Source organism: Ovis aries, chromosome 3, assembly GCF_016772045.2.
Source record: "Ovis aries strain OAR_USU_Benz2616 breed Rambouillet chromosome 3, ARS-UI_Ramb_v3.0, whole genome shotgun sequence".
Lineage (NCBI taxonomy): Eukaryota > Metazoa > Chordata > Mammalia > Artiodactyla > Bovidae > Ovis > Ovis aries.
Genome location: NC_056056.1, coordinates 35516001 through 35538956, shown reverse-complemented (window position 1 = coordinate 35538956; position 22956 = coordinate 35516001). Strand labels below are relative to the sequence as shown.

Sequence of the window (22956 nt, the reverse complement as noted above, 5' to 3'; positions counted from 1 at the left end):
AAGAGTCCTGCATCACGGTTGAAAGCCCGTCGGAGAGGATGCAGTTGATCCAGGAATCTTAAGGACTCTGTATTTTTCATTCTACATCGACTTCTACAGAGACACCAGTCACTCTCCTCCACACCTTGCTTGCAAAGGGAGGCCAAGAACAAGCTCCATTCGGCAGGGGCTGGTGCTTTGCTCTAGACTAGAACCCCAGAGAACCAGGAAACCCCACTCATCTTACCATGTTGATCCAAAGAGCCCTGGAGAGCTGGGAGTGGAATTTCTGACTTGGGTGGAGGCAGTCTGGGGCAAAGAAGGACACATCTGGGCGCCCATCCTGAAGGAGAGAAATAGACATCCTTAAGATCCCGTTGGTGCCGAGGGTAGAGAGTGGGGCTCACTGGCAGGCCTGCCCTCTGGAGTGGACCTCTTGACATCCTGCCTCCCTGGGGGGCGCTCCCAGCCTGCAGCTTCCTAAGGGCCTGCTCACCTTGAGAGAGGGCTCAGAGTAGTCCCACCGATCAACAACCTTGAGTGACCCCAAGCCCCCAACCTGCTTTCTGGATCTCACAATTCTCATTATTTAATTTAAAAAGTGCTATATATATTTTTAGGTGCATTTATGCAACTCATGCCATGGATGAAGGAATGAGATCCTAGTCCCTGAGGCAGTCTTAGCCAGCCAGCTGGGAACAGCTATTCCCCAACTCTTGACCAGTTGGTCCCAGTGAGCTTGGTAGGGAGACTAGGGCTTCAGGCCTGGGCAAAGTCTAGGTGCTTAAAGCTTCTTCCGGTAGGCCAGGCCCTTGGGATGGAGGCCCAGGTGGACAGACCCAAGTCCCCACCCTGGCCCATTCACAGAGCCCTTCTGCTCAGAATGGAAGAGTTAGGTGGAGAGCAGAGCCAGGGAGAGAAACACCAACCACAGTGCTGGGTATGGGGCCGAAAGTGAACAGTCTGGAGTTGGATGTGCTCAAATCTTACCTCTGTCCCTTATTTCCTGCAAGCTTTTAAGAAGGATTCTTCATGTCTGTGAGCCTCTCTTATGCGGGGATGATAAAGCTCACCTCAGAAGGTAATTGTGAAGATTTTACATATGGTATGCACAGTGCCTGGCATGTAGTAGGTACTTAGTAAAACGGAGGCTGCAATGAGCAGTCATGAGAACATTAAACATTGGGCTGCCTCTTGAATACAGTTCTGATGTTCAAGGAGGCTGCAGCCACCAGACCAGCAGCTAGAGAGCTACCTGGGTCCACCCCATTTGTTCCCAGTCTATGGAAGCACTTGGCATTTCCACTTTGAATTTCCTCCTCCTTGTGGGAGCCCTGTCAGGGAGGGCAGAGAGCCTACCGCCAGGACAGGGAGCCGGATGTTGTAGAAGAAGGGCTGCAGAACCACAGAGAAGTCCTCCCGCGTCTCGTACCGACCGGACTCCACCAGCTCGCGCATGCTGCTCTGGGGACACAACCGTGGGCATCTTCAGCACAGGCCTGGGTGCTCCAGGTACCCATTAGCACAAGGCTGGGGATGATGGGCAGTGACCTTGTGCCCATCTCCCTCAACAGGTGGGCTAACTCAGTTCTTCTCTTGAGAACACAAACATACTTGATGACAAATCTCTTTCCAGAGAATTAGAAATGGGTTGTGCCTCCTTTTGGTTCTGGTTTTAAGTGGACTGCAACTTCTGAAGGGCCAGCAGGAAGTCCCAAAAGGAACAGCAACCTAGGAGAGGCCTCCAGAAGGCCCCTAGGCTTGGGACCTGCAACACCCTCGTTGGCTCGTGGCCTGCCCGTTGAAGAGGTAGGGGGTTGCAGGGGCAGCTGGGCATCTGGTGGGCAGGGGAGGGAAAGGCAGTCCCATGGGGCACCCAGGGCTATTCCCCTTGTCAGGCCAAGGGTTGGGGCTGAGCCAGCAAGACAGCTCGGCGATGAGGACTTTGTCACCTAGGTTCCTTTGTGAATCTGCCTGGGGTGCCTGAGATACCTAAGCCAGGAAGTAGCCTGGATGGTGATGTTGCCTCTCAAACTCTGAATAGCTCTTCCCTTCCCATGAGCCTCCCCAGGGGGGCTCTGGGCTGGTGTGCTGATCGAGGTGGAGGAGAGACCTTCTTGGTCTTACCTGGTAGGCTCGGGTTATGGACTCCAACTTGGCCAGCTCTTGGGAGCTCTCCCGCGGGGTCAGAACACAATTGCATAAAATGCTGAAAAAAGAGGGGAGACAGAAGGACCCAGAGCCAAAGCTGTGGTCAGGGTGGAGGTGGGGGAGTGACTTGCAGGAGGCTCTGCTACACATGCTCAGGGGCAGGTTTCAGGACTGACCCAGGGATGCACAAGGGGAGGATATATGGATGGGCACCCTTCCACGTTAATAAAGTACTAAGTGTTGGACCACGGGTCCTGGGCCTTCAACAAATTACACTGAACAAATGCATTTAGGCAATGAGAAGCCCATGTTTAGTGTTTAAAAATAAGTACAAACGCATGCATTGGCGAGCCTGTCGCTCAGGTCCCCAGACACCTCTGGAGTTCACACTAGTGTCCTGCTGTGTTCCCTTTTGTTTTATGATGAATTATTTCACACTCATAAAACCTTCTGGATGTTAAAAAAAGATCTCTCTACTTAAAACAGAACCTGGTGCAGAGTAAGACTTTAAAAAGCATTTGTTAAGTGAATAAATGGATGTGTAAGGCAGGAGGAACAATAACCCCCACACCTGTGTACTTCTCACTCCACTTAAGAAACAAAACACTCCCAACGGGAAGTTCTGCGTGTCCCTCCCCAGGTCACTTCTCCGCAAAGGTAAGTGAGCTTTGCTTTTGTTATGGTCTCACCATGTGTGGACACACCTGTATGTCACTCCTCCTCACAGGCTGGGCTGCACTGTCTCTCAAACACTAGCGTGTGTCCCAGCCCTGACCTCTGCCCGGCAACTTCCCCCATCACAGAGGTTCAATGGTACCCTGAGGTTAGGGAAGTGGGGGCCCTGACTTCGACCTCCCAGAAGGAGGTGGTCCTGGTACAGACCCCTTTATAGATGCACACGGACAGATCAAGTCCCAGAAACCCCAAGGAGTTCTCACCATGTGAACCAGATCAGCAAGCACCCGCTTACCTGGCCTGATGCACAGGACACTTGTCGGGGTTCCCCAGGAACACCTGCCTCATGATACTGGGGTTCAGGAAGTCCACAAGGTTGACCAGCGCCCGGGGTACCTATGTGCAAGGCTCTGGGTGAGAGAGGGCCTGGGAACCTTCTTTCGCCAGCCGCCTTAGGACCCTGAGAAGTGGGGCCAGGCTCCGGGGTCACTGAGTGGGGTTCTGGGAGGTGTCAGCACAAGGCGACCACCTAGAGCCCCACAGTCTTTGCCACCCACATGGGCTTCAGTGTGAATGGGCCTCCCAGAGTGGGCCAACATGGCAGTCTTGGGGCTAAATGCTGAGGGTTCAGCTCATAATGAATCTGCCTTCAGTGCAGGAGATCTGAGTTTGATTCCTGGGTTGGGAAGATCCCCTGGAGAAGGAAATGGCAACCCACTCTAGCATTCTTGCCTGGGAAATCCTGAGACCCTTGGAACTGGTCCCAAATAGCATGAGGCTTCCTTGGGGGTACCCCCAAACTATGGAAAGGGCAGGAGCCCATGTCCTTGTCCAGCTCCTTGGGAAGGGGGTGTTTTACTCTCTTCTCCCCACCATGCTTGAGCAGTATCCAGTTTGTGGGAGCCCCTACCCACCTCTCTATGTAGGATGTCCAAGGCATTGCGGAGATGGTCAAAAAAGTTGTCTGCAGAATAAAGATTCTGGAAGAGACAGGAGAGAGAAGAGAAGCTGGTTAGGGAGAGAGGGCAGCGGGCAGAACTGGGTTCTCCCCCAGGCCCCCAGCTCCAGCCCCAAGGACTTGATCCCCCTTGGCCTCCAGCTGTGACCAGCTCATGATATCAGAATCTGAGATGAACAGTTGGGTACTCGCTGGGCCAGACAGAAGCCTACAACCTTCAGTTGCAGCTTTACTTCAGGAGTAGGACACGTCAAGTCCCACTTCTAACTGCTTGGAGTATACTGTTTCTTCTCTTTCTTTCAGGAATTGTAAGAGAGGGGAACGGAAGCCCTGTATATCTGCCACTTGCTGACTCACACTACCTGGGACAGGGAGGTAGGGCCAGAAATTTGAGGGGCTGGGGAAAGAAGTGTGCGTATGTGCACGTGTGTGAGTTGTGTGTGCATGCACACACACAGACGTATCCTTGGACAATCCTGAGGTTAATTCTAGGGACTGTTCTCAAAGAGGATCTCCAGGGCCCACAGGTCAAAGTCAAGAGCAATGCATAGGCCTGACCCGCCCCCATTACCGAGTCTGTGCAGTAGTCACATAAATCATTGCCTCCAATCAGCACCGTGATGACCTTCCAGTCCTCATGGAAATTTACTCTCTGTACAGAGGGAGGAAAATGCTTGATGATTTCCAACAAACCAAAAAACAACACAACTCTAGGAAATTCATTCAAACCTCTAAAACTTCCTGGCCCTTTCGAAATAACAGGATCAGAACCTCAGAGCTGACTGCACTTCAGAGATTTATTTATAGACCACAGATTCTTAGCATCAGGAAGGACTTTCAGGGTCACTGTGATCAGCGACAAACCTCCCTCTGGTTGACGTAATCTCCTCCAGGCAGCCTTCGACAGAGGCTGCCCTCTGCCCCTTGAATGCCTCTAGGGACCGGGGGCTCACTGTTTTCATGGCCAACAATTCCATCTGGGGATTTTACTGGGCTAGCAAGCTAGTATTTAAAGATAATCATAGATCTGACTTACATGGTCGGATTTCATCTTCTGTATCAGAGTCTGGACTTGGTTTACAAGTTCCCTGAGGAGGAGAGGAAATCAGTCCCATTGAGGAAGAGCCCCTGAATCTTTCATCCTAAAAGGCCTGAATTGGAGGCTTTATTAGAAAAGATTCTGATGCTGGGAGGGATTGGGGGCAGGAGGAGAAGAGGATGGCAGAGGATGAGATGACTGGATGGCAACACTGACTCGATGAACGTGAGTCTGAGTGAACTCCAGGAGATGGTGATGGACAGGGAGGCCTGGCATACTGCGATTCATGGGGTCGAGAGGAATCAGACACGACTGAGCGACTGAACTGAACTGATGGCATTCACCCCACCTCTGACCCCCCACCCTCCAACATGAGCTGGCAGAGATCCTGAGGCTCAGGGACAAGAAGCTACTTGCCTCTTTGGAAGAAGTTATTACAACAAATAACCCTTCACAAAACTAGCTGTGTATTTGTCCTAAGCCTCTATAGTCAAGGGTACTGGCAATTATATTCGTTACGCATGGTCTCCTTTCTAGGACTCCACGTGCCAAGCGTCTTTAACGATTCCGTGCAGGAAGCTGTTCATCTCCTTTAAAGGACTGGTGTAGACTCTGAAATTAGATCTGGGAAAGTTTTAGCATGCTTCCTCTTTTACCTTGGCTGCCAGGAAGCTGAGCATCTGATGCTCAAGCGCAATAGTTAAAAGTCTCATATTGACACAGCTGCTTCTTCCCCTCCTCCTCCCACCAGTGGCTGTGATTTTTCTTAGGTATATGTTAGTTGTGTCATTTTTGGTAATGGCACAACTTAGCTAAATGCTTCTCTTAGAAAGAGGTCATAGCAACCCACTCCAGTATTCTTGCCTGGAGAACCCCATGGTCAGGGAGCCTGGCGGGCCACAGTCCAGAGGGTTGCCAAGAGCAGGACACGACTGAAGCGACTGAGTGCACATGCATAGAAAGAGGTGGGAAATAAACAAACACCCTACACATACCTGGGTTTATAATTCACGGAAAGACTAGCTCTCAGCACCCTCAGCTCCTCACTAGTTTTGGTCCCTGTTTTAGTGTGATATCAGAGAAGGCAATGGCAACCCACTCCAGTACTCTTGCCTGCAAAATGTCATGGGTGGAGGAGCCTGGTGGGCTGCAGTCCATGGGGTCGCTAAGAGTTGAACACGACTGAGCGACTTCACTTTCATTTTACACTCTCATGCACTGGAGAAGGAAATGGCAACCCACTCCAGCGTTCTTGCCTGCAGAATCCCAGGGACGGGGGAGCCTGGTGGGCTTCCGTCTATGGGGTTGCGTAGAGTCAGACACAACTAAAGCGACTTAGCTTTAGTGTGAGATGGAGCCACAGATCAGAGGTCTCCTGGCACCTGGTGGTGGGTCCATGTGTACCATCATCTTGGCTGTTTCTATTACCAAGAAGGGTCTTCCCAGGCTGGGCCAGGAGTGAGGAGACCCAGGTGGCTGAAGCCTCTAGGAGTGGGGTGTGGGAGGAGGGGTCTCCTTGGAGGTCAGCCTGGGGGGCTGAGTGGTTGGCACCAGCAGCCTCTAGCTTCTGCATTTCCTGCAGCCCCGCTATGGGCATAGGACAGGACGTGACTCGCCACTCCTCTAAGCAGCCCCTCTAAGCAGCCTCTAACATGGAGACTCTGTATTGCCCATCCATTTGGTTGATACTCCCTGATCTATGGGGGGAACTGCCACTCATGAGGCATTGAGAGAATACCATTATGCCACGGTAAGTTTTAAAAATTGGATATGGTGGGTCAGGTAGCTGGAAGATTAGAACATGCTGCACAGGAAAGCAAGACCAAGTTCACGCTCTAGGATCATGGTCTCTGTCCAAGAGCCAGCCATCCAGCCTCCCCGCAGTCCCAGAGGCAGCCAGTGAAGAGAATGGCCAACAGACTCTCAAGTCACTGCTGTAAATAAAGGCCCCCTATGTACACAGAGGTCAGAATTACAGCCTTGAAGGGAATGATGTGCCTCCCACTCCCTACCCAACAGCTCCCTCCCCCCCAAAATGCATACTCAGCCTTAGCTCCAGGGACAGCTTGATTGAGGAATGCATTTGTCTCATTGGCATCTCCTGTGCCCACCGCATAGCCTGTGAGATTCCCATTAAACTTCCGAAGGATATCTGGAAGAGAAGGGGGTGCACGGACACAGAGAGCTTAGGGTGGGAGGTGGAGTATGCCCCAGAAAGGAGTTGAGGCCTCAGATGACTTGATGACAGGCTGAGCCAAGGCAGCAAGAGCCTCTCAGCTTCTCTTGTCTTTATACTTTGCAGTGCAGCCATACTCTCTGGCTCATCTATCTTCATACCCTTTGGGCTGGGTGAAGAGATCTGAGGCTCAGGGTGTTTGGTAACTTGGCCCAGGTCACCTGGCCAGCATATAGAAGGGCCAGGGTTTGAACCTAGTTTTTTCCATCCCCTTCAATGGCCTGTCCACAGGTCTCTCCTCTCATTTCAATGGCAGTCCATAAGGGAGATGTCATTTCTCCCTTTCTTAGCCAAGAGGCACTTTCAGGAAGCCTGGGCATCAGATGGACCCAGTGGACAGACTCAAGACACTGGTGGTTACTTACTCGGTAAGGTGGTCACATTCTCCAGGGAGCTGTCCCCTCCTGAACTGTAGAAAGTGAGCAAGTCAGTGAGAGAGACTGAATCAATGTACAGGCTTTATAGAAAAGTGCCCCCATCTTTTAAAGACACCCACACCATCAGCATCTGTCATGCCCCAGAGCCACCTCTTTGTGTTTGAGGGATTCTGAAAAAATGTGAATTCCCCAAGAGGCTGGCTCCTCCAAATTCAGGATTTGAAGGTGAAATCTGAGGGCTGTTTTTTTTTTCGTCTGCAAATCAGGAGGGCACATACTTAGCTGATTCTATACTATGCACCCAGCCATGCTCTACATTAGTTATCTCATATCTCCAAACAAGCTTGGGATATAGATGAATTATCTCCATTTTACAGAGCAGGAAGCTGAGGCAAACAGGGGTTAATCAACTTTCTATGGAAACTTAAAACCATAAAGGTAACTAACAATCAGTTTGAACTGGAAACGTTTAGAAAATGGATAAGCTCTTCTCTGCCCAGTGGTCAGGTAAATTCCACTGGAAAGTTCAGGGGATGGCCTCTCACTGCCTTTTAACACCTGATCTAATTTCATATAATCTAGTTTTATGGCCCTCAATCTAACTTCAAGACATACTTGAAGTTTGTTTCTTTCATGCATTTAAACTGAACACATGTGGGAGGCAAGGGGAGAAGTATTTGTTTTAATGAAGTCCACTGTTCAGATGTACTATATTTACTGTTATTTTTCTTCTGTGACTCCCTCCTCCATCCCAGTATATTATTCCAGGCCAAGAGGTTTCAGAGAATACAGTGTTAGCATTCAGCCCACCAGTGTAGTCTTTCGAAGGACAGGCCATGAATCAAAGTTATGGCTGTTCTTCATTCAAGAGAAGGCTTGGAGTGAAACTGACTATTTTATACTAGGGTGGGGTCAAGGGCTTAAGTCAAAGGGTCAAGATCCTCAAAAGGTGGAGAGAAAAAGCAGCCAGGTAAACGCTACCCTTCTATTCTCACTCAGGTATCTCTCCCACCTCCCATCCAGTGTCTGAACTGAACCTGGCCTTTGCTTGGGCACTGCTTTTAAAGCTTCTGATCCTTTCCCAACTCTGCATGAAGCCACTACTTTAGCTGCTTCCTGAGCCTTCCTTCTTTGGACCAAAAGCATTTCCTCATAACACTTTTCACTTGGCATGAGATAACAAAGACTTCTACCTCCTCCCATCATTGTCTTCTAACCCTGCCTCCTTTCCTCCTTCCAGAAACATATAAAAGCTAAAAAATTATAAACACAGAAATATATATAAATGCATACACATCAAGTATGTTCTATTGCAATTTTTTTATCTAAAACTATCTTTGTTCTACAAAGTGTGGTAGGTGATTAAGACAATAGGCTACAGAAATCTCTCAGAGCCCATTTCCAGGAGAAAAGAGAGAAGTATACAAATAAATTAGGAGAAACAAAAATATGAAAACCCTCATTTTGAGCAGAACTATAGGAAACATGAAAGAAAACAGACCCACATGAAACAGCTAGTTTAGACAAGACCCTTCAGATGAACGGAGTTCATATTACACCATGAGCTCAAAGAATGGGCTTTGTTCTGGAGTCACTCACAGTATGCAGAGAAATGCAAAACTGATGCTTGATAACATTTATCAACGGAGTTTCAATAATGTGAGACTGAACTCCTAATTAATAAGACAAAGAGATGGTTTTTTTGATAAATAAATTTTATTTTGGTCCTTTGAATGAGCAATCAAGCCAACATTTCAACTGAAGGAAAGGCAATTCTCTGAAGACCTCCAGGTTTGGCACGCCAGTAAGCTGGCCAGAGCTGGGCCTTTCACTGCCATGTGGTTCTTACAGGCCAAGGGGCCTTGGAAATGTTCACAGCCTAACCTCTTCCTGCAAGGCCTGCTTATAGCTACCCATCTACCAAGAACTCTTCTCCCTAGTCTGACTCCACGAGGTCCACTCCCTCCACTTTGTTTCCTTGGAGAAAGAGGCTCAAATTGCATTCTTAGTTTACCTAGAATCATTAATTTCCTATCCAGAAGCTTTAACAGCTTCAGAAAATTGCTTTTTCTCAGCTTGGTTTACTACATGGACATTTCCCAGGAGATGCTAACAGGTACTCTGAACAAACAAAGTGTTCTGGGATTAAGGGAAATATTGGATTAAACAGACACAATTTAAATAGATTTCTTCACTGTCGGGCTTCTCAGAGCCTTTAATATGCTTCTATGCATGTGAATTTCCCAGAGGAAGGATATAGTTGGAAAAATTTCCCCCAAAACACAAAGATTGGGGCTAGTGTTCTATAGAACACAGTTTGGGAAACATTACATATTTTATGAAGAGTCAAACTATCTCTTAGACTCTGACCAAGAACCTCTACTTTTAACACATGTGGGTTTTGGGGCAGGTCTTTGAAACACTTAGAATAAAGGGTTTAAAGGGACAGGAGCCATTGAATATATGCCTTGAAAACGGAACCAGAAGATTAAAACTTCAGGCCTTACTAGACCGCACTCATAGGAAGAAACATCAATGGCTGGATTTTTTTCACTGCTGCAGAGAGAAACGTTCAGCGGAAGATGGTCTGTCTGTATCTGAATCCTGGGAATCTGCGCAGTAACTGTGAAGTTAGGTAGGTCACCTTGCTCCCCTGACCATACCAGGGGTAGCTCACCTGTCAACTGCTGGCCGGCTTGTCTGTCTTATTATCTGTTTTCCCACACGAGGATGCGACATCACTGCCTCTTCCTTTAGCTCAGACCAAGTAAAGCTGCCCCTACCTCGTGTTTTCTTCCGACTATAATACCCTCTGCTTTCCTGCTCCTCCCTCTGGTTTGTCTTTCTCCTGCAGCCTCGGTAACTCTTGGGACCCAGTGGGTAAGAGGCAACCTTGACTCTGTTCCTCAGGGACCCCCTCCCTACCCCGCCTGAAGGTGGCTGAAGGTGTATGGGACCTCACGCACTGGGAGGCCTGCAGCTCAGCTCTCGCTAGCCGATGTCCCCACACTGTCCACATCTGCGTCCTCTCTGTGGGGGGCTCCTGGCTGAGTGAGGATGCCCCTCACCCAGGAAAAACTCTCTCTCTAGGACGGTCCTCAGGGCCGGCTGGAGAGCCGCCACAGTGTGCATTAGCTGCACGCTGTTCCCGCTCGCTTCCTTGAAAGAAACGTTTCGTTTGATTCTCTCTGCAGGAAAGGGAGGGGCGGCCCTGGGCTACCCCACTTTTCATCAGTGCTCTGCCCTCTCGTGGCAGAGTCCTGAGCTCATCACCAATGACTTCGAAGGGCTCATAAACATGAACTTTATTAGGAGAGAAAGAAACAAGAATACTCACGTGCAGCCACTCTCCTGACATGCCTTAAGCTGTCAGGAATACTTCCTGTCTGGAATACTCTTCTCGCCTACCAGCTAACACGTCAAGGCCTAACGGGGTACCACCTTCTCTGGGAAGCCCTCCTCTCCCACCTGGCAGGGTTGAGTATCCCCTCTTCTATATTCCTGTAGCATCAGGCACTTGTCAACTGAGCATAAGGCTTAGCCTGTGCTTCCCATACCAACCTCCCCCACTACCACATTATGCAGGCACAAGGAAGGGGCCCTGGAATGCCTATTGGTTGGGATTTTTGACTCAGCTGATTCCACCTGAAGTGGGTGCTGCATTTCAGAACTTTCTGTACAGATGTATGCATATACATAAAGGCAGAGGTGTGGCGACACAACGTGAATTAGCAACATGAATAAACACAGACAGACAGTAAACAAGAAACATAGGAACAACCACATGGCCACATATACATGCAAACAGGCAGGTGAAGACTCAGAGATCTGGTGCTTTTCTGGTGCATTTCATGTTGACTTTGTTGACCCAGAAGTCTGATAAGAACCTCGGTTTGCTTCTTCTGTACAATTAAAAGAAAAGAGTTATCAAAGAAAAATATCCTCTCCACTCATCAGATTGTTCCATTTTTCCAGAAATAAGGTAAGTTTTCCTTCTGAAAGCCCCCTCCAGACCTGGTCCTTGCTCTTCGGTATTTATACATTTTACAGGAGACACATCCCCACTCGATCTCTGGGGGTGGGGGGAGCGGTGAGCATGGGGTGGGAGGGGGTCACAGGTTAACATTACCTGTACGACAGCCCCCGGTACTGAGTGGTGACATCAGAAAGGTCATTCGGTTTGGAGCCAATTCCATTGCCGGCCTTTGAAAACATATCCAAATATCAAAATCCACGGGAAAATCAGCAAGTCAGAGAAAGGAGAGGCTGCGTATGGGCAGGGCTTCCCAAGGTGTTCCCTGCAGCATGAGCAGAGCATCACCCCAGGGGATCAGAATTCCTGGGCTGGCTGTTTTTCCAGCTGCGTGCCTTCCCCAGATCTCAGCTGCCTCCTTACAGACCCGAGCCCATGCCCTGCTTATCTCACAGCATAGTTTTTATGACCAAATTGGATCATAATTGCAAAATCAGTTATGAAGTCTTTAAAGTGCTTTATGAACGTGAGATTCAGAACCATTCGCAGCATTCTGCTCCTAAGTTCTTGACGTGCATGAAGAAACAGCCTACAGATCTGCAGTGGACAGATTTCTCATGCATTTCACAGTTCTCTTTCCCTTGGGGACATTCTGTAAGGCAATCTCATGGCTTCAGAAGTGCTGCCAGAAAGTGGTGCTCTGCAATGATACCATGGCCCTATTTCTTGGAACTTAGGAGCATAACTTTTACCACAACTACAGAGTCTTTCCTGCTTTGCGGGCGGATGCAAAGAGGAAACAGATGTGAGGGTTGGAGCTGCTTGTAAAGTATAATGCAAGGGGAAAGTGCCCTCACGGAAGGTTTAGAAGATTTTTTGAGTCAAAAATGACATTATTTTTTGCAGTTGTACAAAACATGATGTTAAGTGTTCATAACCTCTGCTGCCTGAGACAGTTCAGCTCACTCCTGAAGAATTCCCACTTACACGCCTGACTGAGAACGCAACTGCAAAATCAAACCCTCGTCCTGCTCTCAGCCTGTTGGTGTCAGGACAGAGGAGGGGTGGGAGAGCGCAGAGGCCAGGAGCACAGGCCTTGGAGCTAGAAGAACAGGGACCTGGAGCAGACACAGTCACCCTCACCCTGCAAGGACGGGGCCCAAGAGTCCTTACGGTCAGAGAATCCCCAAGAGCGGCCACCACTTGGATGTCTGCAGGTCTCAGGGTGTGCACTGGAAAGACAGACACACACTTGAGTCTGTGAGGAGGAAGCTACCGTCAGAGTCCAGTGCTTCTTGCTTTCGGACCAGGCGCATGACCCGCGTGCGAGTTTGGGCCGTGCAAGACTGGGCATCTGTGGTGCCGTGGAGGCAGAGGGCAGGGAAAACAGCTTCCCCATCAGAGACACAACCAATCAACTTGGGCCTATGGGAAGGGAGAGGTGTTGAGAGGGTGGGAGGAAGAAGGGGAGGGCAGGATGCTCGGGTGCCATGGGATCCCAGCACTTTGGTGCCAGCAGTCACGTGGGATACTAGCTGTGATCGGAGTGCACAACCAGATGGGCACTGGCCCATGGAGAGGAGGTCACAGTCTGATGCATGGCCTCCTTAGAGCTGGGTTCTGGATTTCCAAGAGTCTGAGGAATAATCATGTTTGGTCTTTTTCTGCCCCCAGTTCTCTTCTGAAGACTCCTGAGAACTTTCCAGGCGGCAGCAGTGACTGCAGAGCCTGGGGGCCCAGGTGACCCACAGAGCTGGCTCTCTGTGGTGATTTCCTGGTGGGCACCATACACCCCAGTTCTGGGCCTTGGTGAGGTCACAGCCCAGGCTGGGCCACTGAGGGCGGCTCTCCTGTGGCTCCCTCACATGTGTTCCCATTAGCGGGAGGAACAGGGGGGACCCTGGCTGCTCTGGGTCCTGCTGGGTCAGACTCTGTTGTAGAAGAGGGGGACTTCTCCTTGGTGGCCACCCAGACAGGAAGCAAGCACTGGCTATTAACTGAGTTCTTGTAGAGGGGCCCAGGGTCCTGGTATGCCACCGGGGGCTTACCTGAGGTGGGTGGTGAGGCAGAAGGGGCTCTGTCACTGCACAGCAGCTGGCTCCCATAATCCTAGGGATGCAGAATAGATCCCAGGGTTGCCAGGGGCCAGAGGAGCTATCTGGGCATCGGACTCACCCAAGAGCTTTAACGAATGCAGATTCCTGGGCCCCACCCTGGGGAGGGCCTAGCAGGACATCTGAAGAAGGTGCCCCAGGTGATTCTGGGTATCAGGCCAGGATCTACCTGTTAACCTAGTTCTGATCCTCCCATACCACCCCTAACCATCCAATGCCAAAATCAACCTCAACAAGATGATCCCAGCCCACTGCAAACATATCCTCCCCATCCCCCCACTTCTGCAGCAGATTTATAAGGGAATGGTTCTCTTCACTTATGTCTAACGAGGCTGAGAGTTGACTGGCTGGCCCCCTGTCTGAACTGTATCAATAGTGCGTACTTTGCCCTCCCCACTGTCTGAAGGTGCAGGTGAATGGACTTTATAGAAGAGTGTGAATACCCCGCGACTGTCCATCAGGAATGCTCACCCACATTCCCGTTGCGTTGCAGGACTGGTGCCTGCTAGGGGCTGCCCACTGCACTGGCGGCTGAGCTGAAAGGAAGCAACAAGTACATACCTGCACGAGGTTCTTGTAGGTACTCAGAAATGGCCAGGCCTGTGAGAAGAGGGGGCGAACCACCAGAGCAAGTCAACTTGCCTCCTGCTCTGCTCCCACGTGCAGAAATACCTTCCAGGTTCCCAAGTCCCTGCCCTCCAGGGTGACTGCTGGGCCCCCTCCCAGGATGCACCCAGCCTTCTTTGCAACTCCCTTAAACAACCACAATAAACCCTGCAGGGCTCCCAGGAACTAGTACTTCTGCACTTTGCCTCTTACCCAGCTGGCTGGGGTGGCTAGGTCACCTCTCTTTCTCCACCTTGCCCCTTTCTAACAGAGTCCCACTGTCTACTAATACAAGCCGAGGTCCTGAACTCCTACCCCCTTTCCTACCCCACCACTCCTGCACTGTAGTAGCCTAGGTGCCTCACACCCAGACAAGAAAACCAAGCGCTTTAAGGTTCCGCCCCTGAAGCCCCTACTCAGTAGGTTCCTGTCCCGGACCCAGGATCCCTCTGGGAATCCAGAGGAAGGAACTGATAGGCGTGAGGGAGCACCTGCAAAGGTCCGAGCAGCTTTCTGACAATTTACGAGTGAACAGGGAGACCTACTTTGTGTTCCTGGTGAATGTCTGCTTTCTTATCTCTGGCTTCCAATGGACCTCCCCACTCTCACCCTCACCTCCATCCTAGAAGATGTTATTCCAGGTCCCAGCCCCTCACTCTTTCATCCTGCCATGGGGACCACATGGAGAGGTCCCATCCTGCCCTTAATGTCCTCCCAGCCTCAGCTTCAACATGAGGGCTGGAAGGTACTACCACTCTCCTCCTCCCAGCTGGAAAGAGGCCTGGGTGCAGACTTGTGCCAGGGCTCGTGGGGACAGGGAGAGACAGAGGTGAGATCTAGGGCATCCTGGCCACTGGCTGTCACCCCTCACAGTCCAATCAGATGGGGGATTGTGGATGGTTAACTGCAGTATGGATTGGCTGGGTAGGGGAACAGAGCTGGGGGTGTGGATGTGAACCTGGGATGAAAGGAATGGAGAAACCTGAATGAAAGGTTCAAAAGGCTGCAAAAGAGGCTTTAGGTAGACCCCTGGCAAGGCTGCGCTCGTCACTCTACCTGGTCTGGACATGTGATATTGATCTGGTCTTCAAAATTATGCTGTCTTGTCTTCTGGCCGACAGGTTGCAACTAAACCAAGAAGCAGGAAGATGGGGAGTGATAAACAGGTGGCAAGACTGGAAAAGTCAGGAGGCAGGGCTGGGTAAGGGAGGGAGGGACAGAGGCATTGGGGTTTATCATCAGTGCTGTGTGGGGAATCTCACAGCCTGAGTGATGGGTCTCTGAAGTCCTCTGAACACTTTCCAGAATCTTTTATTATCAGAGGAATCATAATTTTCCCTGTCTTGGTCATCTTACCATGTTGTTCCACAGGGCACTGGCTGCGTGGGCATGAGCCTTGCTACTGAAGTGGAAACAGTCAGGAGCAAAGTAAGAGTTGTCAGGCAACCCCTCCTGGTCATAGGACAGAATAGAGTGGCCGTGTCATAGGAACACAGATAACACCAGCGGTGTTCAGAAAGAGCTGGGCACTACCTGTAGCTCCCACTTATCCATGAGGCTTTACCGGGGTCATGGGCATGTCCACTTTTTCGAAGAACGGCTGCACAACCACTGTAAAATCTTCCCTGGTGTCGTAACGCCCACTCTCGACCAGTTGGTGAGTCCCCTCCTGCAGGAGGGAGGGAGTCAGGGGTCAGGGGGCTCTCTGCACCTGTCTGGTCTTTGTGCGGACTCTTTTTCCACCAGAGAATTCGACACAATCTCACCTTTGAGTGAAATCAATCTGCAGTGAAATCCCTACTGATCAGGAGCCAGCTAGTTATGTTCCAGATCAGCCTTTATCTCACGCCCTGCCCCCAGCCTCTGCTGCCACTGCATCTATTTGACCCAGTCTGGGAAAAACGAAAACCCTAAGTCCATCAGTTTGAGCCTCTTTTAAAGATTCTGATTAAAGATCAGGGTGGAGATGGAGTGAGTACAATTTTGATTTAAAGACTTTGGGGGATCGTCCTTACATTTATTTATGTTATACATTGGTTCAGGAAATCAAAGGCGAATTAACCACCACATTTAATGCCCATCTGTATCACTCATGCAAGCAGTGTGTGTGCGCCTGAGTGTTCCTTTCCATGCGCCCTTGAGTGCTCAGATCTATCTAGGAGGTGGCAGAGCTGTTACTCTCATAGCTTACACCTAGACTCAGTTCCAGAAGGACCAGTTACCCTAGCTCTCGCTCCCACTTCTGCCACACTCTGCCATTTCAGTGCTTGCTGGGTTTCCACCATTCGGAGCCAGGACCCGGTCTGGAGGGGGAGGTCAGGCTTCCACACCCAGAGCATTAGTGCAGTTACCTCAGAAGGCACCAGGACACCTTCTGTTTTCCACGGTCAGCTAGAGAGCCCCCAGGCTGGGAATACATCAGCTCTAACCTCCTGGGGGAGACTCAGTTACAGAGCCTTGAGGCAGGCAAAAGGTATGATACCACTAACTAGCTGTGTGACTTTCAGCAAGCTGCTTTCCCTCTCTGGACCTCTATTTCCTCACCTGTAAGTGGAGGATGTTCACCAAGGCCTGGACCATCTCTTAAATTCTTTTAAATGCTGCTAGGGCCTCTGTGAATCAGCCACAATGGCTCACAGCGGAGACCCGCCCCCCCCCCCACCCCGCCCCCAGCTCACCACCGCAACTTTTCAGAAATGGTGTAAGTAGTGTGAAGGCCTGGCACATGGTGGTAATAATTAACAGCAATGCTCATCTTCAAGTTGAGGGGAACAGGAAGGAGAGAGTCAGAGGATTGAGAGAGAGGATGTGACGGCCTCATGGGGCTGAGCTGTGAGCTCGTCTGGGATGCTACAGCAGGGTCTCACTGGTCACCGAGAGCAGACCTGGGAATAGGTGGCTAATCTAGAGAGGTTGTGAAGGCCATTTTAGGGAACAGTTCCCCTTCTCTTTGGTTCTCTGAACCCACTCCACCGTGTGAAGAAGAGCCCGCCTTGCACTATAGGCGAGAAGCCCAGATGCTGTCTCTCCCAACGCCCCTCACACACGCCCATGGGTGCCCCAGTTGATATGTGGGGCTCCTGCCTCAGGCTTTGGTTTGGAAACTAGAGATTGAAAGATGGAGGGATGGCACAGAATCCATTTTGCTGAGGGTGCATCTAGTTTCTAGAAATAGCAGTGATGGTGGTGTCTATGGTGACCCCATCAAACTCATTGTTTGATGGCATGGCCCCAGAATTCCATGACCCTTCAATTTCTGGTGGCTTGGCCTCTGACCTTAGCTCTTCCAGATAATCTGCTTAAATAATACATCTGGGGCTTTCCCTGGTGACTCAGCGGTAAAGAATCCACCTGCCGATGCTGGAGACATGGGTTTCATCCCTGATCCAGGAAGATCCCACCTAATGAGGGACAACTAAGCCCACGGGCCACAATTATTGAGTGGGTGCTCTAGAGCCTGGGAATCACGCAATTCAGCCCATATGCCGCATCTACCGAAGCCTGAGTGCCTAGAGCCCAAGCTCCATAACAAAAGAAGCCACGGCAGTGAGAAGCCAGAGCATCTCAACTAGAGAGTAGCCCCCGCCCTCCGCAACTAGAGGAAATCCTGTGCAGCAACAAAGACGCTGCACAGCCAAAAATAAATCAAGTTATAGAAAATAATACATCTGATATAATAATAAACAATAAACCAACCAGAATTACATAAGCGCTTATGCTCTGCGCCCAAACCCCACCTGCAAAAGGCCTGCTTTCACAGACATAACCTTGGCTGCCCTCCCTCGCCTGGTGAGGGCCGTGACTTCCTTAGCAGAGACAAAGGAACAGAGGGATGTGCTCTGAGGAGTCACCCAAGGGGCCCGGCAATGGCCTCGAAGAATGATACATAGGTCACTGCCCTGAGCCCAGATACCACTCGTGGACAAGGCTGCTCTGAAAGAGGCTGCAGGAGGGGTTCTGCTCCAAGGAGTCCATGGGCTTGAAGGATTGGTCCACCCTGGAAGCTCTCTGCGTCATACCCAGCCTGGAAGAGCTGGAAGGTGACCATTGTTCTCAAGTGACTGGGTGATTCTTTGGGACAAAACTCAAGAGAGTCCATTGCTCTGGTGAAAGATTTGATGGAGAAAAGCCTCAAAGGGATAGCCCACAGGATGCTGGGAGAGCATCAGCTTTCTTTCTGGTGCTCCCTAAAAGTCACCCCAGCGACACCTAATAACACCTGCTCCCCCTGGGCAGGGAGGGCAGACGGAGTACGTGTTGTCACACGGAATCCTCCAGATTCTCTTGGGTGGCAAGGGTTCCTGCCCCAGGAGTCAGAACCTCATACCCATTCTCCACAGACAATTGGAAATATTTATTTTGGTGTAAGGCCAGGAACTGAGATTTGGTCATGTGTTTTGAGTGACTTGGCTCTGTAACTTGATTCAAATAAACTGAATCTTCTGCCTTGGAGGAAGGGGGCGGTCTTTATATCTGCAAACTGGTCAGTGGTAATGTCACATGCAGTCGAAGTTGAAATAATCTAAGTGTCTGTTCCTTTTCTAACCAGAACCATGAACCACACAGCAGCTCCCAGCCTACCTGATACTTCTTATTCACTTCGATGAGGGAGGCAAGCTCTGTCGCATTATCATCATACTTCAAGACACAGGGACACAGATTCCTGCAGACCAAACCACAGAGGTGCTCACCCACCAGATCCACCGTCTGAGAGCATGACACAGGAACACTAGCTTGAGACTCAGAATATATTTAACTCAAAGGTACCAGATGCCTGTGCTAAGGGAGCCGGAGGGGGGCAAGGGGGGTGGGCAGGCAGCTCTGGCTGGCTAACTTGTCAACTGCACCAGCTGAAACCTAAGAAAATTTCCCAGATCTGGATTTGCTCATGAAAATGAAACAGTTATATCTTCTGGCATCTGCAGGAGTGACTTTTAGGGAGCCAAGTTACCCGATGAATGTCTGAGAACGGTGTCGTAAAGTTAAGGCATGCCTCCTTCTAAATAACAGTGACAACATCAATAATAATGATAACACATACTGAGAGCTCACTGTGCTGAGAGGTTCATGAGTATTAACTTGCCGAATCCTCTTAGCTATTCTAGAAACTGTCTTTTCATTGCCCCCATTTTACAGATGAGCAAACTAAGGTTCTGCATGGTTTAGTAGTTTCTCAAGTTCATGTGGATGCTGAGTGTGGGAGCCAGGACTTGAACTCAAGTCTCTCTGGTCTAAACCTGAGCTCTCAACCCCTGTTTAAGCCGCTTCTGCCCTGACTAGCCATCTCACAAATTTGGGCTTATGGTCCGTAGGCAGGAGGCAATAATAGTGAGGATGGCTCAGTGTAGACTCAGCACCACCAAGGAAAGCACAGCCACTGAGATAAGACAGCGGACAAGTGGCAGAATGCCGTGACCCTGAGCCTTCCTAACCCCACTGTCAGCAACTTGGCCATTCCAGGTCAGACAAATGCCAACCCCGAACCTTCAGCTTAAATCGTCTAGAAGACTTGTAGTGATGGGCAGCCAGAGACTTTTAGGTGAGGTGCTCTGAAATGAAATAAGAATGCTGAACTCTCTTTGTCCCCTCCCCCGCCCCATGTGGCCCAGTGACTGGAGAAAGTGGGAGCCAGGGGATGAGTCAGCAGCCAAAAATAGCCCGCCTGACACCAGCTGCGCTAACAGGCACGTGTCGCTCGGCAGCCGTCCTCCCACTGTTCACAGCATCCTCGGGCCTTCCCCAGGGGACCCATGCAGTCTAGGCCCCCCGGGGGCGCTTTGGCATGCATCCTCAGGGGACAGCCAAGATATCCCTTCATTTCCAAGAGCAGATCTGGCCCTTGTGAGTTATTCATTCAGCCATTCAGCAAACAGCCACGGAGCCCTGACTCTGCACTGGCAGTGACCTAGACAGAGTTCAGGGCTGAGTGCGGGAGAGGCACTCAGGGTCATTACCACGTGATGTGCTCAGACCTGCAGTGGAGGCCTGTATAGCGCTTGAGGAGGGAAGAAGGGGTGGGGGGCACAGCCACCGTGATCTGGGCTAACAGGCCAGAGGAGACCTTGCAGGCAGGAACGGCTCACGCTCGGGGCAGAAGGACGTCTTACTCCCTAGGGTCACAGGTAACATTAGCAGGGGGAGGGCATCTTCAGCTCTGGAGGCTGCGGAGGAAGGCAGCCTCTCGGGGCAAGGGTTCTTTGTCCTCTACCAAGCTGATTCTGACCTGACCACCCTCTCTCCTAAAAGGTGACCACAGCCCTACCTTTGTGAATGTGCAGCCCGGAGCACCCGTGCTGAACAGAGGCTCATCTGTCGGGGAGCTGGGCCTCTGGGAGGGAGCGGGGAGGCTCTGGACACTGAGGAAGACGTGGCCCTAGTGAGCCTGGCCCACAGAGGCTCGCCTGCCCCTCATGTTTTACTCTTCCCTGGAGGACTGAAGAGCGTCCTGAGCTGTCATAGCAAAAGAAGTACATTGAGTGGCAAATGCATGTCCTCTGAGGGTATAGGAGCCTGGACTGGGTGGCGGGGGCGGGCACAGTGCCCTGGGGGTCTCCTCCAGGAGGCCTTGTCAGGTGTGACCAGGGGGTCTCAGCACTCCTCACACTCCTGCCGTTGGCTCTTCTCACTAGCCAGAGTCACTCTCTGCCAAGGGACCCATAGGCCCTTTTGGGAACAGGTGGAGAACATCCAACTCACCGGAGGATCAGCCTCGGGCAGCTGACATTCTTCTCCTGGTACAGCTTCCTCAGGTTGATGATCTCCAGCACCTTGACAAGGTTCACAAAGGCCCGAGGCACCTGAGCAAAGGCCAGATCGTCCCCATGAGGATCACGGCTGGGCTGCGCCAGCCTCTCCCCCAGGTCTGGGGCCCGTGCCTCCTGCTGGGTGTCAGGTCTGTGGCCTGTCACCTGGGCCCACCCACATCCGTCATCCCTGTCTCCTCCTTTCTGCTGCTCGCTGTTAACATGCGTGTGCTCAGGCTGCTGGGCCCAGGAGTGACAGTGTGCCCGGCGCTGGTCTCCAGGAGAAGGGGGCCACGTGGGAGGGTCTCAGCCGGAAGCCAGACGCCCAAGGAGGAGGCCCGTGGCTGAGCGGCTCAGAGGACATGTGGGCCAGCCTTCGTACCTCAGCGTGGAGGATGTCCAGAGCCTGCCCAATGTTGTCCACGAAGTTCTGCGGAGAGTAGCGGACCTGCGGGGAGAGGCGACGTCTCTAACCCCAGTCACCACCCAGTCTCTCTGTAACCAGGACCGCATCCTCTCCTGGGTCCCTTCCTCCCTGCCTTTCAGTCTGAATGGGCAACACTGAAGCACAGGCTGTCTTTTGGGACCTCAGCCTCCACCCTAACCTCACAGTCCTCAAGGTTGTCAAGGCTGTGACCCTCAGGGAAACACCCTTTCTTCTGCTATGGAAAGCTCTCGACCCACTTTGCGTCAACTAGAGGTAGGGCCTTAGCTAAAGCACATCACACCTCTGAACTGGGATCCTGAAGCAGGGGCCCTCTAAGATCTCCTGCAGCTTGAACATCCTAGTGGCTGATCACTTCTGCGGGAGCTGCCCGTGCCTGGGAACCCACAGCTCAACCATATTATTTGAGGAGATAAGGAGAGGGGAAGAGGCTCCTGCCTCCCCCTCCCCAAGGGTAAAACATTTTAAGGGTGATTTTCCCTCATCTTGTGCTTATCAAACATTTTTAAAGAAAAGCAGTGGAACCCTTTCTCTGAGTGAAACTTAGCCAAGAGCCTTGCTCTACCAAATGATCAAAGCTTCAGGGGAAGTGAGGGAGCAACCCATGGCCCCACCTCCTCATCTGCTCCACCCCGTAGCCAGTGGCCCTCAGGCCCCACTGCGGGCCCTCCACAACACAGCTTGGAAATCCCAGACTCTGATGACTTTGATGCCAGGAAAGCAAGCCTTGAGGAGTCTCGGGAGGCAGAGTCACCTCTGGGAGCAGGTGCTCTCAAGCCACAGCCAGACCTACCACTTTGCTCTGCTGGTCCGCTTTCTGCCTGACAAAGCTTCTTGTGTTCACAACCCAGACTCTCCTACTCTCTGTAAACCTCTGATGCCACCCCCACCCCCATGCCAAATCCCATGGCAGTCCTGACCCCAGACTTCTCTTCTAGGTACAGTTCTATCACAGCTGAAGTTGAGCTGTCTGTGTCCCCCTGCCCTGGAGGTGTGAGCTCCTTATGGATAGAGCAGTGTTTCAGTGTCTGCTTGCCCCCAGTACTTTGCCCAGGCTGGATCATTGCCTGACCACTAGCCAAGTCCCAACCCAGCTGAACTGTTCCAGTGACCCGGGGTGGAAATTCTTCCTGGGGGAATCTTGGGTTAGGGCCTGGAGACCTACCGGGTCATCACAGACATCACAGAGGTCATTGCCACCTATAAACAGGGTTATTATCTTCCAGTCTTCCTGAAAATTTATATTCTGAAATGAATAGGAAACAAACAAGTAAACGTCTTGCCCTAGAGTCAAGTCTAGGAAAATACAAAGCGCTGAACACTGCAGGGATGGGTCTGGACACCCTGGAGGTCTAGTGGAGACATTAATAATTTCTTTTCTTTGGTTTGGGGGTACTGAGGTCACAGGTGCTAATTTTTTTTTTTTTTAAGGTGGCCTCTCTGGATTCCCATGTGTCCCGTCCTCCCCAGAGCTGAAACTCTCCATCCCCATAACTCCTCCCACCTGCTCTCTGCTCTGGATGCCCTACCTCAGGTAGGCCCAGAGGCCACTCTCCTCAGATTTACCTTGTCATTCTTCATCAGGTCCACCAGCCTCCTGGCCTGAACAGGTAAGTCCCTGAGGGCAGACATAAGGAAAAAGTCATGTGCCCAGCAGAGC

At 51.1% G+C, this 22956-nt stretch overlaps 1 protein-coding gene across 3 annotated transcripts in view; it reads right to left on the bottom strand.

The window, feature by feature from the left end:
* PLB1 (phospholipase B1) overlaps nt 1–22956 on the bottom strand; it is a 132932-nt gene that overhangs the window by 33200 nt on the left and 76776 nt on the right. For all 3 annotated transcript variants that reach the window (XR_009599785.1, XM_042245932.2, XM_042245933.2), the window contains 21 exons: nt 22863–22914; nt 22462–22542; nt 21234–21299; nt 20805–20905; nt 18690–18771; nt 15673–15777; nt 15465–15560; nt 15165–15236; nt 14064–14102; nt 13437–13497; nt 12562–12620; nt 11545–11618; nt 7404–7447; nt 6846–6954; nt 4800–4851; nt 4335–4415; nt 3720–3785; nt 3101–3201; nt 2107–2188; nt 1339–1443; nt 227–322 (listed from right to left, as the gene is read on the bottom strand). Coding sequence is in view for 2 of the 3 variants with exons in the window: in XM_042245932.2 (XP_042101866.1) it covers nt 227–322; nt 1339–1443; nt 2107–2188; nt 3101–3201; nt 3720–3785; nt 4335–4415; nt 4800–4851; nt 6846–6954; nt 7404–7447; nt 11545–11618; nt 12562–12620; nt 13437–13497; nt 14064–14102; nt 15165–15236; nt 15465–15560; nt 15673–15777; nt 18690–18771; nt 20805–20905; nt 21234–21299; nt 22462–22542; nt 22863–22914 (1624 nt within the window). In the remaining variant the exon portion in view is untranslated. The remainder of the gene's footprint in view (nt 1–226; nt 323–1338; nt 1444–2106; nt 2189–3100; nt 3202–3719; nt 3786–4334; nt 4416–4799; nt 4852–6845; nt 6955–7403; nt 7448–11544; nt 11619–12561; nt 12621–13436; nt 13498–14063; nt 14103–15164; nt 15237–15464; nt 15561–15672; nt 15778–18689; nt 18772–20804; nt 20906–21233; nt 21300–22461; nt 22543–22862; nt 22915–22956) is intronic.